Genomic DNA, 19,240 nt, shown 5'->3' on the forward strand with positions numbered 1-19,240 from the left:
CTGGAAGATTCGAACAACAGGCAAGTGTTACAGAGATGGTTTGGGATCTCAAATGGGAGTCCCTGGAGGGATTCTTTTCGAGAAACACTATTGAGAAAAGTTAGAGAAGCGGTATTTGAAGCTGACAGCAGAACGATTCTGTTGCCTCATACATACACACTCAGAATGACCATGAAGATGAGATATGAGAGATTACGGCTCATACGTAGGCATATAGACTGTCGTTTTTCCTTCATTCTATCTGCGACTGGTACAGGAAAGGAAATGAGTAATAATGGTCCGAGCTACCCTCCGTCTCACGACATAAGGTGGAGTGCAGATTATCGATGTAGATATGAGTTGCGGTGAAGCTGGGTACCCTAGCTAATTTAATATAAGTTGAGATATGTACGTTACCTGGCATTGTCAGACTATCAGATAATTGATATAGAAACAGCGTAAAATGTGCTGAATTAACTAAGAAAAATATGAGTGGTATACAGAAAGGAAAATATGAGTGTCAGAACAGCATGCAGTGCTTTCTCAGTCTACTAGGATCTGGATTTTGCTCAATCACTACACACTCTCCCTCTGTCTTTCTTATGCTGCTTTATTTTTGCTCAACTCACCACCCAGAGGAGCTTTCTCAGGCAGGAACGCAAGAGCCACATCATTTTCACTATGGCCGTCGAAGTCGAAGTCCGGGTGCGCCTTGCTCCAGGTGGAGACGGCGGTCCAGGTGTTTGAATCCTTCTGAGTCCGCTGGTTGGTTCCCAGGCGGATGGTCAGTTTTTTGAACCTGTGACAGTAAATTTCCTCTTTTCAGTTATGAAGCAGTCTAGCAAGGTCGCGAACTTTTGCTTATGGGTGTAGTAATCAAAAGTACAACACTCAAACACAATACTATATAAACATAATTAATTAAACTGTGTTCTTCCAAATTACTAGTATATTGTGTTACCTGTGTACTCAGGCATTTATCAGTGAAACATTTCCCGAATGGTTTTAATATGCTGAAGTCAAGGGATTGCATAAGAAGGGAAATAAATAAGTACCGCCAAATTTCCGCCCTACTCCACTCTTGCTAACAGTCTCGAAAATTTCGGAAAAAGTGATCTACAAGCGGATTCTTAACCACCTGATTACGAATAATAAACTTTCAATGTCACAGTTCGGATTTCTAAATAGTTACGAAACTGAGAAGGCTAATTACAGAAATACTGAAAATACAATTAATTCGTTAGACAATAAATGCAGGTTATTGGTATACATTGTGATCTGCGAAAGGTATTGGACGAAGTAAATAACAAAATTCTTTAGATAAATTAGAATATTACAGTGTCCCAGGAAGTAGAGCAAAATGGTTGAAATGGTATCTCTCTGATGCGAAACAAAGAGCGTAAGTAGGTAAGAGTCTTTTATTATGTTATCAGCCATCATAAAACTGGAAACTGATGAATCGTAGGTAATTTCTTTTGATTACAACGTACTACATACAGAGGATTCCTCTGTGTGTATACTTCAAACATGATGACGAGCAGATGTAAGAGCTTGACAGTGTTAAATCCTTGAGATTACTGCTTGATAATAAAGTCAGATGACAAGAACATGCCATGAAACTACTGAAGCACCTTAAAAAGAATTAGTTTCATTGCAGATGTTTCGCTTACTTACAGTCCACAATGCCGCACGGTACCATTTTTTGGGTAACTCATCAAGCCAAGTTAAAGGTTTCCTAGTGCAAAAATATGTAATACTGCTCTATGAACCAAAGAATATCGTACAAATGTCTGTTCAAGGAACTCAGGATACTAACTGCAGCTCCACAGCATGTTTATTCCTTAATGAAATTCATGTTAAATAATATACGTTTATCAGACCATTTCATTAGTAAAAGAAATGTAAGTAAATTTCACAAAGATAGGAAGTCAATACATTAGTACCAGAATGGTGTCCATTATTGAGGAATACACATTTTTATAACGTGCTAGCAGTCATAAAAAGTTAAACTATTAATAAAAGTCCAGTTGAGATATGTCTTACACTGCATTTCAAAAATGTTTTCTAAATAAAAGTTGGTGGGGATCAGAACAAGGGAGGCTCTAAATGGAAGTTCTGAATAGGCCAAACTATACAGAAGAATATGAGAGAGCGAACGAATTTTGTGAGAGACAGCTTATGGGACTAATACACTTGTGCAGACTTTTCGATGAGTTTATTCAAGTAGTTGCCCTAAAAGGAAGATAACCAGGAAAAGTGGATTAGGGCTTAATTTATGGAGCAGATGCCTCAAATGAATAGTTTCTAAAATATGTTGACAAGCTGGACCAAGTTTTAGAGAACAATATGAGACAAAATTTTAATTAATGTGAATTGTTAGGTTGTGAACATGGGGGTGGAATTAAAATTATAACGGGGGAAATCGGGAGAGGAAAGATGTATGAAATTATGGGAACGAGTTTGAGGCAGGTAGAAACAGAAGAGTTTTTCATTGAAATGAAAGAAACAGGAATGGGAACAGAGAATTGGAAGACATAGGCAGGCCACAGGAGGGAAATAATAGATCAGGGACAATAGAAGACACGGGGGAATTTTCAGCGAAACTGAGGGACATCCCATTGGGAACCTGTAAGTTAGAGACAAGAGATGTAAATAATAAATAATAAAAAGCTAAGAGTCTAGTGGAGAATAAACTCTAAATCTTATGGACATGATAACAGGGCAGCATACCATAGGAGCTGATAATAACCTGACAGAAAATTTTGAAAATGAGGCAATGTTAATGTTATAAATCATAATCATTCATGTAATGAAGAGAAACTGGGTGCAGAGATATTCACAAATTTCTGCTATGAATCAGGGGATAAAATTTCAAATGAGGAGGAAATGAAAAATAACAATCATGATGAGTTTTGTTATTAAGTTAATGAATAAAGAGGGAGCAAAAGTAAAGAACATTATTTCCAATAATAAAGTTGTAATTGGTCGGACTGACGCTCGTCAAAAACTTAAAAATGAACAGACAGTCCAGTTGTCTGATGATGGTCTAGAAAGCCGAAAGACAGTTCACAATGAAAAACTGTGAACATTAATGCAGTGTATTTGAGCTTTTAATGTGTTTATATACAACGGGTGCTGAGAGAATAATTCATAAATGTTAAAAAATTCTTATTGCCTCAGAAAATTTGGTCAGCTAGCTTCTAGCCCATAGCTTTAACCACAAGCACGTATCTCACACATATTTTTCGCTGGCAGCTGTCTGATTTTCCACTGTTTTACACGGTCGTCTCAGCAGAGGATGTTCAATACGTCTGGGGTATTCAGTTGTAAGGGTGATCTGTGGCCTGAAATATGCCGTCAGAGTTATTGGCTTTGCTGCAGTGCTCACTCTTGCGAACTGGTTGTGCTTCATATATTTATAGTGTTGCAAATCATGTAATTACAGGAAAGAAATAACAGCATGTAGTTTGAGATGTATTGTACTCTGACAGTACATTTACACAAATAATGAATGATGTATACCAAATGTTGTAGGAATTGCTTTAGGTGTTCCTGAGTTATGTTTTTATGTTAGCTTTTTTCGTCCTTACCCTGATATATACATCATACTTTTGTTTTGTGTCACCAAACTTATTGTACCATCATAGATTTGAGATCTTCATACAGGCAGGCAAGCCTAATAAAATAATCCTGAAAATGTACTGCATTCACCTTTGGAGGAAGGATTACCAGTTCGATGCATTTCCTTTCGAATTATATGTACGTTTTGGTGTATATATTACTTTTTTTATTAAGCTTTATCATTAACAGTATTTATTAATGCCTTGGACACAGCTTTAGGCCCTGACATTACATGACTTAACATTGTATGTTGTTGATCTATTAACACCGCTGCGTGGGAAGGGCACTTAGGTTTATTGTAGATAAAATAACAAAAGTGGTCAGAAACTGGAGTTGTAGCACATCTACTGCAGTCAAAATTTGTAATACGCAAAATTAAATTCTAGGCCATATAAACATCTGATATACACAAAATCAGTGCTATAAAGACATTTCCTCACCCACGAGCTAAAAGACAGCTCAAGATATTTTTTGGATCACGTTTAGTTTTTGGGTATTTCATACCTAATCAACATCAGAACAGCACAGCCTTAATAAACTTACTCAAGAAAAGTGTATCGTAGGTGTGACAAGGGACTAGCAGCAACACTTTGATTCAGTGAAATACACTTTAGTTAACTCAGATAGATTATCCAGATATTTCCAAGGATTCCTGTGTTGTTAGTGAGACCTCATTCATTGCTTTTGGGGCGTGTTTATTTCAAGTTAATGAAGAAGACGACATGCACGTTATTTTTATTATAAGCTTTGCTAGATGAACATTACCAGAATGTGTACGTGCCTAGTCTGCCGCCGAATTGGAAATTCCAAATGTAGTTTGGGCCTCTAAGAAGCCATGCTTTGCGTGTTGGTCGTTTAGGAACAAACCATAGATTACTGTACGTTATTTATCAAGAACAGTAATTTTTATATATGTACAAAAATATGGCTGATATGCTAAATGCTTCCCAGCACTGGTGCCCAAGAACTGCTGAAAAATTGAAGCAATATTATAAAATACTTAATTAAGTTCTATTTCCAAGAAATGATGTATGATCTGACATATGGTGTGTTTGCATTCCAGCCGAATGAGAGAATTCCTTAATTTGGTACACATATCATGTGTGGGGGTAGTACAGCGCAACTAATTGTGCAATAAAGATAAAATGGTTCTGCTATTTTCCAAGGATGAGGTGACGAATACAACAGCTGCTTAAGAAATGTCTCATATGTTAGAAAAGAAATCCGGCAAACAAATGCAATCATGCAGAATTACATCCCATTTCGTAATCAAAGCCGTTACAAATAGTTTGATTTGATATTGCACAATCTTTGCTCTCAACCAGAGATGCAATTACGTATGAAGTAATATTATATGTATTTTCTCCAAGAATGTTAAACAATATCCTACAAATTCTATTGCAACAGGCCCAATCGTTGGAAGAACAGCAAATGATTGCATGCCTAGAGTTGGCAAGCCTGGGACCTTGCTGTCAGCTGACGTACGAAATGTAGCCTGTTGAGCATAGAAAACATTTTTTCTTGAATTTGAGACTAAAAAAAATACTTATATTAAGTTTCCATCCCAAAAGCAACGCCACAGCAAGTATTTTTCGCATATTTTCAGGTTTATGCGCACTTGTGAACATAGTCAACAGACCAGACACAATGGATAGACTGTCTAGAATTATTCGGACAGACCGGAAATATTTTGCCACTGTGCTCAATACAATACACTCCAGCTGATATAGTATGCAGAACGAAAGAGAAGAATGAATGGACAGATCCATTTCCATCCTTCAGAGGGAAGAATGTTTCTGAGAAGAAAAGACAAACCTTAATCACGCTCACTGAGAGAGCACGCTTTCAACGTTTATTGCGTCAAGAAAGCATGACAAATACAAAGATATCAGGTAACAGAAAGTATTATTTAGAAAAAGTAGCCGAAATCTTCTATGCAAAAGGAATTCTAAGAGTTAGGTCTATGAAAGATAGTCACGATGCCTCAAGAAGGAAGGTAGCTAGTAGCTTATCCTAAAACCAACAATATTAAGCGACTGGTGCCCACCAAGATTAAAAAAATCTACACAAATGATAATTGTCATTTGTATATCAAATCAAATGTACCCGAGTTATTAATAGTGCTTAAGCAGTTAACAGGTGCTGTTTCTGGAAACTTTGGGTGGCGTATGTACATATGGAATCTGTATGAATTGAAACAAGTCTATGTACTTAGTGTTGTTGGTAGTTAGACGTTAATTACAGGTGGAAAATTTAGACTGTTAGTATTTAGGTTAAGCAAGCTGGTCTACGCTGGTTGTATATGTTAAATCTACTGATTACTGGGCCCTGCACTACCTATGTTACTCGAAAACTACTTGTACTGTGTATGCAAATAGTAGTTATTGGAAATGCAACTCCAGAACCCATTTTAACAGTCATTGGATCTCGACCAACGCGAGCAGCAGTGTCGCTATACGATAAACCGCTATCGCGATAGGCTACAATCCGACCTTTATCAAAGTCGGAAACGTGATGGTACGCATTTCTCCTTACACGAGGCATCACAACAACGTTTCACCAGGCAACGCCGGTCAACTGCTGTTTATGTATGGGAAATCGGTTGGAAACTTTCCTCATGTCAACACGTTGTAGGTGTCGCCACCGGCGGCAACCCTGTGTGAATGCTCTGAAAAGCTAATCATTTGCAAATCACAGCATCTTCTTCCTGTCGGTTAAATTTTGTGTCTGTAGCACGTCATCTTCATGGTGTAGCAATTTTAATGGCCAGTAGTGTATTTATCAGACTAACAAACAGATCTCGGAGTTACGTAAGCAGTAACAGAGGTTCTGCGACACATCCACTGGGTTATAGGTGAGGGAGGATGATGCCTGATTGAGAACGATCACATACAGTAGATGATGTGCTATGTGAGGAATCATTTAAAAAATGCAATGTAGGATCGAAGACTAAAGAAATGTACAAAATCCTATCACCATTACACTGACTTTTTTGATCTATAGCACTGCGTTTTCTGGTAGAAATTCTTTCTGCCATTTAGTATCAAGTCCCTACATTTGCGCTGGATTCTATGGATCCAGCCCTGTTCCACTGGCGAATAGTGCGTCGGAAGAATGATTGTCGGTAAGCCTCTGTATTAGCTCTTATTTATCGAATTTCTTCCTCGTGGTCAATATGCGAGATGTATGTGGGGGAAGTAATATGTTGCCTGACTCCTCTTGAAAAGTGCTGTCCCGAAATTTCAGTAGTAAATCCCTCCGTGATGCACAAAGTCTCTCTTGTAACGTTTGCCAGTGGAGTTTGTTTAGCAACTTCCTAACGCTCTCTCGCCCTCGTCTATCAGTCCTACTTGTTGGGGGTCCCAGATAGATGAACAGTACTCAAGAATCGGGCGAACAAGCGCCTCATAAGCCACTTCCTTCGTGAGTGAGTTACATTTCCTTAAGATTCTTCCGATTAATCTGAGTCTTGTGTCTGCTTTTCCCACTATTTGTTTTATATGGTCATTCCGCGTAAAGTGGCTCTGGATAGTTAGGCCCGGATATTTTACTTCAGACGCTGTCTCCAGTTGTTTGTCATCAATAGTGTAAATAGTGTAGCTGTACAGTAGTGGATTTCTTTTCCTGTGTATGCGCAATATATTACATTTATTTATGTTCAGGGTCAACTGCCAGAGTCTGCACCATTCATCAATTCTCTGCAGGTCCTTGTGCAAATTCTTGCTATCTTCTGGCATTGCTACTTTGGTATAAACAACTGCATCATCTGCTACACATCGAATGGTGTAAACTATGCTGCTCACACAACGTGTTTCTAATTAACAAAAATGAGGAAGACATCGCAACATATGGAATGTGGAAGAGTTTGCGGCATTATGGGGCTTTACAGACCGCTGTCGGAAGATGATGACTTTTACATTTAATCTCATCTTCCACAGTGACAGGGTAGCAAATGCCTCAGTGTTCAATTTTAAAGAGACCAATAGCTTTTATTCTTCATATTCTAGCCATGTATATGATCACTGTTTCAGTGGTGGCCATCACCGGAGGTGTTGATTCCACCAAGACTCTCTCCATCTCAAACGAGAGGTGTCGCTCAAACATTATGTGGTAATCAACAGTGTAACAGTGGACAGGTGGGTTGGAAAAGACACTGTCAATATGGGACGATGTACTATAATAAGCATCACAGTTGACAGTGTGATCAGTTATAGCAAGTTTACCTGTTTTTCCGTAATTTCAATGCCAACCAGTGACATGGAATCATGATAACCAATTTATATATCATCAGTAAACTACCCCTCCACTAATTTGCGAGTACCATATACTAGATTGAGAACGTAGGTAGATGACCGTCCAGTCCGCGCATTCATGGTTAATTATCGGACACATACACCAAAGTACACCAGACAGCGTCCTATAACGATGCATTTAGGTTATCTGCATATTTCTGGCACTTCGATTGCAGTGTGGAATTTACAGTTACGGTTGCCCATCATTCCCTATGTGGGTGGGAGTCACAGAGTATCCTGGCATTCATAGGATAAAGTTGGAGATTTAAAGTTGTCCCCGGATTGTCTTTGACGAACCATCCCTGCAACATCGTCTCCGATTTAATTTGCAACTGACCAGAAGTAGCAGGGTACGATACCTACCATATTACACGTCTTGTGAAGGATTAGAGCAAGCTTAGCCAGTAACTGCTGTTCAGCAAGGACTGTTCCAAACAACTCTTACTCACAGCACCCATTCAAGTGCACAAGACACCTCCAGATTTGTGCATGTCGTGGAGATTAGCACCCCTTATTGGTGTATAGTGGATATGAGAGTACTGCAATGATATAACAGATGGTTAAGACGAAACATGTGGTTTATGCATGATGGAGCTCCGGATGGACGGAGTTTGAAGCATTTTACGTAGATCAACTGTGCTATCAATTCTGAAGTATTGTCCTAGTGACTGGGGCCAGTACAAGAAGGTTGATTGTAGAACATAAACACATACAGGGTGATCAAAAAGTCAGTATAAACTTGAAAAATTAATAAATCACGGAATAATGTAGATAGAGAAGTAAAAATTGACACACATGCTTGAAATGACATGGGGTTTTATTAGAAAAAAATAAAAAACAAAATTCACAAAATGTCCGACAGATGGTGCTGGACAGCAAAACTGCTACTGTGACGGGTGAGAGGTACGCCGACATGTTACAGAATCGCATCATCCCCAGCCTGGCTGATAAACACCTGCTGGAACGTACGATGTTTATGCAGGATGGCGCTCCACCCCACATTGCTAGATGCGTGAAAGATCTCTTGCGCGTGTCGTTTGCTGATGATCGTGTGCTCAGCCGCCACTTTCGTCATGCTTGGCCTCCCAGGTCCCCAGACCTCAGTCCGTGCGATTATTGGCTTTGGCGTTACCTGAAGTCGCAAGTGTATAGTGATCGACCGACATCTCTAGGGATGCTGAAAGACAATATCCGACGCCAATGCCTCGCCATAACTCCGGACATGCTTTACAGTGCTGTTCACAACATTATTCCTCGACAACAGCTATTGTTGAAGAATGATGGTGGAAATATTAAGCATTTCCTGTAAAGAAAATCATCTTTGCTTTGTCTTACATTGTTATGCTAATTATGGATATTCTGATCAGATGAAGCGCCATCTGTCGGACATTTTTTGAACGTTTGTATTTTTTTGGTTCTAATAAAACCCCATGTCATTCCAAGCATGTGCATCAATTTGTACCTATCTATCTACATTATTCCGTGATTTATTCAGTTTTCAAATTTATACTGACTTTTTGATCACCCGATACACTCCTAAGGCTACACGGTTCTGCAATTAAACATGTGATAATGTTAAAGCCAAGTTGTTGCCGAAACGTAAGTCATGTGGAGTGTAACGCTCTGATGCAGGACATATACGAGGTGTGATTGGAAAGTTTTAACACTGGGTCCGCTACTGCTTACTGGTTTGGCGGGCGCATACACGGAGGGCGGGGAGTGACTCATTGCCTTGTCCTTGAACGCCCTCTGACAGGAAACTGGGTTTCCTTTATTCAGTTTTTTGTGGCAGCTGGTTGAGTGCGAGTCTGTTGGCGCTTGTTGCCGGATTCTGCCTGCATGAAAATGGACGTAAAAACAGAGCAACGAACTTGTATGAAATTTTGTTTTAATACCGAGAAATCAGCTTCTGAAACTTACGAAATATTAAAAACAGCTTTTGGAGATAATTGTATGAGCCAGTCAAATGTTTTTGCCTGGTTCAACAGATTTAAAAAATTGCCATGCATCATTTGAAGATGAACATGGTCTGGCCATCCTTCCACCTCAAAAACGAATGAAGATGTGAAAGTTCCCAACTTAGTACGCACTGATCGTAGACTTACAATTAGGGAGATTTCTGATGAACATAATTTAAGTTTCTATGCATTTAACGCAATTTTAACCAAGTGTTGTCAAGTGACCAGAGAAAATACCGACCTGAAGTGTGTCAAGAACTGATTAATCGGACTAAAAATTACCCAGATTTGTAAAATAGGGTAATTACAGGTGATGGATATGATCCTGAAACCAAAGTGCAATCTTCGCAGTGGAAGACACCAGGTTCACCACGACTGAAGAAAGCACGGCAAAGTCGGTCAAAGGTGAAGATAATGTTGGCAATTTTTTCGATTCTACCGGTATTGTGCGTCATGAATTTACCTCTGGAGGACAGACAATTAACCACGAATGCTACAAATGTGTACTTCAGCGGTTGCACAAAAAGGTGTGGAAGAAAAGGCCTGGATTGTGAAAAGTCAGGACTTCAGTGCTACACCATGACAATGTTCCAGCTCATCATGCCTTCTCCATTGTTGAATATTTGACCAAATTCAAAATTCCTGTGTTTCCACAACCGCATTATTCCACTGATATGGCCCTTGCAGACTTCTACCTGTTTCCTAAACTGGAATTTTCACTGAAAGGGAAGCGATTTGACTCGATTGAAGACATCAAGGCAGATACAGAGAGTGTCCTTAACACACTTCAGGAAAAAAATCTAGGAATGTTTCCAAAAGTGGAAACACCTTTGGAGTCGGTGTGTCCAGTCAGAAGGGGACTATTTTGAAGGAGGTGCAGCACAGTACAATTTAAGTAACACCATTGTTCAATTACACGCCCATTCTTAAAACTTTACAATCATACCTCGTATGTCCAACATCTGACATACATTCACCCTGCATGTTCTCTGTCCCACTCACTACTGTGACAAAACATAAGATGATGAAACAGCTTCCGTCTACACCAAAGAAAAACATAGAATCTTTGTGATACATGCACAATATAGCTTCCAAGAGTTGTATAGCACACACGGCTCACATCTGATTACAGTTCAGAAATTATACACTACTGGCCGTTAAAATTGCTACACCAAGAAGAAATGCAGATGATAAACGGGTATTCATTGGACAAATATATTATACTAGAACTGATATGCGATTACATTTTCACGCAATTTGTGTGCATGGATCCTGAGAAATCTGTACCCAGAACAACCACCTGTGGCCGTAATAACAGCCTCGATACGCCTGGGCCTTGACTCAAACAGAGCTTGGATGGCGTGTACAGGTACAGTTCCCCATGCAGCTTCAACACGATACCACAGTTCATTAAGAGTAGTGACTAGCGTACTGTGACGAGCCAGCTGCTCGGCCACCATTGACCAGACGTTTTCAGTTGGTGACATATCTGGAGAATGTGCTGGCCAGGGCAGCAGTCGAACATTTTCTGTAACCAGAAAGGCCCGTACAGGACCTGCAACATGCGGTCGTGCATTATCCTGCTGAAATGAGGGGTTCACAGGGTTCGAATGAAGGGTAGAGCCACGGATCGTAACACATCTGAAATGTAACGTCCACTGTTCAAAGTGCCATCAATGCGAACAAGAGGTGACCGAGACATGTAACCAATGGCACCCCATACCATCACACCAGGTGATACGGCAGTATGGCGATGACGAATACACGCTTCCAATGTGCGTTCGCCGCGATGTCGCCAAACACGGATGCATAGATCATGATGGTGTAGACAGAACCTGGATTCATCCGAAAATATGACGTTTTGCCATGCGTGGACCCTGATTCGTCTTTCAATAAACCATCACAGGCGCTCCTGTCTGTGGTGCAGCGTCAAGGGTAACCGCAGCCGTGGTCTCCGAGCTGATAGTCCATGTTGCTGCAAACGTCGTCGAAATGTTCGTGCAGATGGTTGTTGTCTTGAAAACGTCCCCATCTGTTGACTCGGGGATCGAGACGTGGCTGCACGATCCGTTACAGCCATGCGGATAAGATGCCTGTCATCTTGACTGCTAGTGATACGAGGCCGTTGGGTTCCAGCACGGCGTTCCGTATTACCCTCCTGAACCCACCGATTCCATATTCTGTTAACAGTCATTGGATCTCGACCAACGCGAACAGCAATGTCGCGATACGATAAACCGCATTCGCGATTGGCTACAATCCGACCTTTATCAAAGTCGGAAACGTGATGGTACGCATTTCTCCTCCTTACACGAGGCATCACAACAACGTTTCATCAGGCAACGCCGGTCAACTACTGTTTGTGTATGGGAAGTCGGTTGGAAGCTTTCCTCATGTCATCACTTTGTAGGTGTCGCCACCGGCGCCAACCTTGTGTGAATGCTCTGAAAAGCTAATCATTTGCATATCACAGCATCATCTTCCTGTCGGTTAAATTTCGCGTCTGTAGCACGTCATCTTCGTGGTGTAGCAATTTTAATGGTCAGTAGTGTAATATCTCAGACTCAGACTTTGTGTATGCACACAGCAGAATAATAGACATCCAACTTTCAGGATCAGCCACATAAAATGATCATCAGCAATGGAAAATTTCTCTTAGAAGGAAACAGACAAACGCATAACAGCGGTGTTTGACATGCAAAATTAGACGCCATGCTGCCCTAACTCTGTAAGCAAGACGACTTTGAAGCAAATCCATATGAAAGTTTTGCAAAATCTCACAAACAACTGTTACTAACTTACAATCACTTCAGTTATGAAACTGCACTCGATTTGTGCCCAAGATGTGGCAGAGAAACAGAGTACATGGCATACAGCCTTGTTCATCTAGAGGAGACTGTTAAAATAAGTTTTTCCATCTGCGGACATGACTGATCACACATGCTAACTGTTGTATGGAGACGTTTGCTGGTAGCAATTGAAGGTAGATAGCGCTCTAAGTCACACATAGAACACGCAATTGTGCACGAGTCGTTCACAAGTTATACCACACAACTGATGTACCCAGAGAGATCAACGGAAAAAATTGTTAAATGCATGATAATTTCCCTGCAGCAACATCTCCCCCTCTCTAGAATGCATCAGTCTACCATAAAATCATACCTCGTTACAGCCCCTCTTAAACGTTCACTCCATCCACGTTCTGTCAGCCTTTAATGCAGATCCATGTCAATTATAGGTAGATGGTTATCTTTTCCAAGCAAGGATCTAAGACACGGTCAACCTGCGTGTATCACTATTACCTCAGTAGACATACAGTACAATGTTGTTAAAAACGATGCAGCAACTGTTCTGTAAGGTGTTTGTTTTCTGACACTACATGGTTGTGATTCGTGAAGAGTATAGAGAAGCACATCGTAAATACTGTTTGTTAGGTTTTGAAACTCCTAAACAGTCTTGTGCAGAGACAAACACACGATCCATTCTGGGGGTGCATATTGCAATCCCCACAGCTGGTAAAGCAACGCTCTTAAGGACGCTTTATAAAAGTCTATAAGATAGTTACCGCCAACTCTGGGGTCACGCCTTGGCTTGTGATCCGACAAATATAAATTTATTAGTCTACATTTGATGATCATGAACGTTAAACATTCTATTCCAGCCGTCTAATTCATATCGATGAAAAATGACTGTTTCCTTGTTTCCTGGTACTTCCATGCCAACTTCCTCTCGTATTCCTCTTGCTCTCAAATACTCGTTCTCATCTACAAGCATTTTACTGGTTCAAGCATTTTGGCGTATTGTCCCTCAATTTATACATATTTTTCGCCAATTTTCGTAATTTCATCGCTTTTATGTCACTCCCGACTATGCGATCATGACATCACTTCTCGCCACGTATTCTAAAATTGTTGCTGTATGTCTATTGAAGTAATAGCGATACATGTAAGTCAACAGCTGACTTTTATGATTTCGTGGAAAAGAGGACCAACTGCCTCTAAGTTGATATGGATCTGCGTTAAAGGATGATAGAAAGTTGATGCATTGATTGGCTGGGAGAGGTTGCAATAAGGTACGATTTAATGGTCAGCTAATGATGCATTTACTCGTATAGAGAAAGGGAGATGTTGCTGCAGCTCATTTACGCTCAACATCGGTACGCAGACAGTATTTGTTTTCGATGTATTGCAAGAGAGAGTTGCGGTAATATCAAGTTCTCTTCTGGGTGACGTTAGCACAGTTTTTATTGCTGATAATTTTTATCTGTTGGATGGTCCAACAAAATGAAGATGGAGAGAATGTTTGGGTGACAGAATTGTATGTAGGTTGGAAATGCATCAGAATGTAGAAGCAATATTAATGTCCTTCTTCCAGTCCATATAAGATGTGGTGTCTCCCTAATTTTCCTGGTAAGAAACGTCACCGTAACTGCTTGTACTGTCTTTTCTGATACCTCGTGTTGCTCCCAAATACAAGAAAGAAGTCATACCAACTAGGCATGGCTGCAAGCGGGTTCAACAAACAGTTGCATCAGTAAAATGAATTAGAATGACGGCCACTAAATGTACTAACAGTTTCCAAGCATAGCTAAGACGTCACAAAGTGGGTAACGCCCATGCAAAATACAAAAGGATAATAAGTCACACCACTGATTCTGCCTGTTGGAAAACTCTTAACAACGCATGTTGTTGTTGTGGTCTTCAGTCCTGAGACTGATTTGATGCAGCTCTCCATGCTACTCTATCCTGTGCAAGCTGCTTAATCTCCCAGTACGTACTGCAGCCTACATCCTTCTGAATGTGCCTAGTGGATTCATCTCTTGGTCTCCTTCTACGATTTTTATCCTCCACGCTGCCCTCCAATACTAAATTGGTGGTCCCTTGATGCTTCAGAACATGACCTGCCAACCGATCCCTTCTTCTAGTCAAGTTGTGGCACAAACTCCTCCCCAATTCTATTCAATACCTCCTCATTAGTTATGTGATCTACCCATCTGACATTCAGCATTCTTCTGTAGCAGCACATTTCGAAAGCTTCTATTCTCTTCTTGTCTAAACTATTTATCGTTCATGTTTCACTTCCATACATGGCTACACTCCATACAAATACTTTCACAAACGACTTCCTGACACTTAAATCTATAGTCGATGTTCACAAATTTCTCTTCTTCAGAAACGCCTTCCTTCCAATAGCCAGTCTAGATTTTATATCCTCTCTACTTAGACCATCATCATTTATTTTGCTGCCCAAATAGCAAAAGTCCTTTAGTACTTTAAGTGTCTCATTTCCTAATCTAACTGCCTCAGCATCACCCGAGTTAACTCGACTACATTACATTATTCTCGTTTTGCTTTTGTTGATGTTCATCTTATATTCTCCTTTCAAGGCACAATAAGCATTAATAAAAATCCCGTAAGCAATAAAATGCACAATCCCTCAAAATACAGGCAGAGCTGGGAAGCCACACAATTTAAATGTAACTCTCAATTGTTGCATATCGGCAGAAACTATGACAATAGCCCTTAATAAAAATGCAATTGCCCAGAACACACGATAAGTTGGGAGGACGTGCAATTTAAATGCTACTTTCAACTGGTACACACCAGCAGAGACATTGGCAACGGCCTTTAATATAAATTACAGTCGCCCAAAATACAAGGCAAGCTGGGAACTACAACAAACGCCTACCACAGTCAACAAGGAACAAGCAGGCAAGTTTCACAATGAGTGGAGTTAGCTAATGACTATGGATCAAAAAGTTCGACAGTTCATATTGATAGGTAAATGGCCTTAAAACTTAACTACTTCCAGAAGGAGCAAATAAGGTTACAAGGTTTAAACGAGTAGCTAAAGAGCAGGTATAGCGAGGAGGAACTTCGGGCTTTCAGAACAGGCTATAAACCTTTTCGCCAAAGAGGACAGACGAATGGTTACCGATTAATCGGCGACACTCCGCCGCGGCACGCATCAAACGATCGCCAGATTGCCAGCCAGTGCAACACGGAAGTGTCGCCACGGCAGAAAGCAAACACGTCTCTGCTCCAGGCACGGTGAACCCGAACGTGTCGTTCGCTGCCAAAGCTACCCTGCCAGCACGCATCAGAAGGGAACAGTAACCCGCTCATAAAAGGCTACAGACGAGAATGCTCAAGATGTTGGAAATCTCAACTTACTGCGAAAGCGACCCCACATACGAGCTTATCACTCCTTAAAATTTCTTGTAAACTAGAAGAAGAAATCTCAGCGTCTTGGATGCAAAAACCTCTAACACAAATTAAGCTACAAATTTAATTTCGTTGTTTCAGAATAGAAGTAAAGACCATTTGTCACTGAGGCAGCTGCATTTTCATATCATATTATGGTGCACAGCTAGTGTTTAAGGATGATGGATAGCGTCACACATACTTGGATACCACTAGTCTATCATAAAGTTTCATACTCACAGTTATCGCGCACGTAATGCGCCATTTACTACGGAGTTGAACACTGGCGGCTTTAATTTTGACGGCATGGCACTTCGCTGGCACTAAGTACTCGGGTTGCCGATATCGACCTGAGCTTTTGGGGGACTCCGGCTGTCCGGTATGGGCTTCGAGAAGACGCGAGTGTTTAAATCGGTCAGACGCAATCTTTGTTGTTTCGCTTAAGGAACGGTACTGGCGAGTTGCAGGAGGCGCAGAGGACATCCCACGCAACCTGGTCAGCAAGTCCCCAACCTGCTCCGCAAGCTCAAATTTTATGGATTGGAGACAATAGCACCCCAGTTTCGAACCCTGGGAGTCACGGCGCCTTCACGCCTGACTGGAGCTACTTGTCGTTTTCTTATTTTTTGGCTACTTGATACTGCAAGACAACGTCTGTGTTAATGTGGAATTGAACCTGTTATATCAACTCGCCTCCGAGTGACTGTGCGTATGATCATAGGCCAGTGTAACTAACCGCAATTTGTTGATCCAGACCATATTTTGTGCAAGTGTACGAGTATCATCTGTTATACAGGGTGTAAATTTTAAGTTGACAAACCAGAATAACTCGAAAAATAAGCTTCACACGAAAAAATGAGTGGAATCCAAAGTTGATTATTTTCGAGGGGGACATCTGCTGGTGCTAAAATTAGCCCGCTACCCCAGCCCCCTGGCGGTGGGGCGGGAGGCAACTTTAAAATTTCAAATGGGAACCCCCATTTTTATAGCAGAATTAGGTTATACACAAAAAACTACATACATTTTGCCTTAAACATTTCTTTTGATTCTTGGTAGTTGGTGCTGTAATTCAAGAAAATCCATGTTCTCATTTTTGCGTGCAAAATGGTTACGGATAAATACTTATTTACTTCGTAAATTTTGACTCGCTAAATTGAAAACTCTCCCTCTCTCCCCATAGGATGGGGTTTGAGACAGATGAATTAGAGTTTCGCAAATGTTGACCCACATATTAATTTTTTCCGCAGATTCGGATAAGTTTTGTTTGTCAGCATTTGTAAAACTCTAATTCCTCTCTCTCAAACCCCACCATATGGGGAGAGAGGGAGAGTTTTAGGCAATCAAAACTTACGAAGTAAATAAGTATTTTTTATTTATCCGTAACCATTTTGAACGCAAAAATGAGAAGATGGATTTTCTTGAATTACAGCGCCAACTACCAAGAATCAAAACAAATGTTTAAGACAAAATGTACGTAGTTTTTTTTATGTAGAATCTGATTCTTCCATAAAAAATGGGGGGTCCCATTTGAAATTTTAAAGTTGCCTCCCACCCCACCCGCAGGGGCTTGGGTGGCGGTCTAATTTTAGAACCAGTAGATGTCCCCCTTGAAAAAAATCAGCTTTGGATTCTACACATTCTTTCGCGTGAAGCTTGTTTTTCGAGTTATTCTGGTTTGTCAACTTAAAATTTACACCCTGTATAACGGATGATACTCATACACTTGCACAAAATATGGCCTGGAACAACAAATTGGCGTCAGTTACACTGGCCTATGATCATACGCACAGTCACTCGGAGGCGAGTTGATATAACAGGTTCAATTCCACATTAACACAGACGTGGCCTTGCAGTATCAAGTAGGCAAAAAATAAGAAAACGACAAGTAGCTCCAGTCAGGCGTGAAGCCGCCGTGACTGTCAGGCGTTACTGGGGCGCTATTGTCTCCAATCCGTACAGGTGGGCCGGCCGGGGTGGTCGAGCGGTTATAGGCGCTACAGTCTGGAACCGCGCGACCGCTACGGTCGCAGGTTCGAATCCTGCCTCGGGCATGGATGTTTGTGATGTCCTTAGGTTAATTAGGTTTAAGTAGTTCTAAGTTCTAGGGGACTGATGACCTCAGAAGTTAAGTCCCATAGTGCTCAGAGCCATTTGAACCAACCATACAGGTGGTCTTCGAGATGCCATAAAATTTGAGTTTGCGGCGTAGGTTGGGGACTTCCTGATCAGGTCACATGCGATGTCCTCTGCTCTTCCTGCAACTCGCCAGTACCATTCCTTATGCGTCTGACCGATTTAAACACTCGCGTCTTCTTGAAGCCCATACCGGATAGCCGGAGTCCTCCAAAAGATCAGATCGATATCGGTAGCCCGAATACTTGGTGGTCAGCAAAGTGCCATGCTTCAAAATGATAGACGCCACTGTTCAGCTCCGTAGTTAATGGCGCCTTACGTGCGTGATAACAGAGTAGGAAACCTTACGATAGACTAGTGGTATCGAAGTACCTGTGACGCAATGCGTCATCCTTAAACACTAACTGTGCATCAGAGTATGATATGAAAATGTAGCTATCTCAGTGACAAATGGTTTTTACATGTCTGTGTGTGCCATTGATAGGTAATTACCAGTTTCAAGTCTCGTCGATTTTTATTTTGCCACCTTCACGAAAGAAGATGAAGTGAGTATTCCAGAATTCGAAACCAGAACAGTTGTTAGCATGAGTGAATAAAAGTCGATATCTCCGGTGTTGCGAAACAAATCACTTAAGAAAGGCAAGTCTTCCGGTCCAGATGGTATACCAATCACGTTCCTTCCAGAGTATGCAGACACAATAGCGTGTTTCTTAACAATCATATAGAACCGCTCACTTGACGAAAGGTCTGTTCCTAAAGACTGGAAAGTAGCATAGGTCACACCAGTATTCAAGAAAGGAAATAGGAGTAATCCACTGAATTACAGACCCATATCACTGACCTCAATTTTCAGTAGGATTTTGGAGCATATGCTGTACTCGAACATTATGAATTACCTAGAAGAAAATGACTTATTGATACGTAACCAACACGGATTCAGAAAATATCGTTCTTGTGCAACACAGCTAGCTCTTTATTCCCATGAAGCAATGAGTACTGCCGACAAGAGATCTCAGATCGATTCCATATTCCTGGATTTACAAAAGCCTTTTGA

At 40.9% G+C, this 19,240-nt stretch overlaps 1 protein-coding gene across 1 annotated transcript in view; it reads right to left on the minus strand.

Moving 5' to 3' along the window:
• Window positions 1-579: 579 nt before the first annotated feature.
• Window positions 580-19,240, minus strand: part of LOC126424656 (chymotrypsin BI-like) — a 29,598-nt gene continuing 10,937 nt past the window's right edge. Inside the window, exon 3 of the mRNA XM_050087387.1 lies at window positions 580-778. Within this exon, the coding sequence (XP_049943344.1) occupies window positions 580-778 (199 nt within the window). The remainder of the gene's footprint in view (window positions 779-19,240) is intronic.

The sequence above is a fragment of the Schistocerca serialis genome, chromosome 10 (genome assembly GCF_023864345.2).
Source record: "Schistocerca serialis cubense isolate TAMUIC-IGC-003099 chromosome 10, iqSchSeri2.2, whole genome shotgun sequence".
Taxonomy (NCBI): domain Eukaryota; kingdom Metazoa; phylum Arthropoda; class Insecta; order Orthoptera; family Acrididae; genus Schistocerca; species Schistocerca serialis.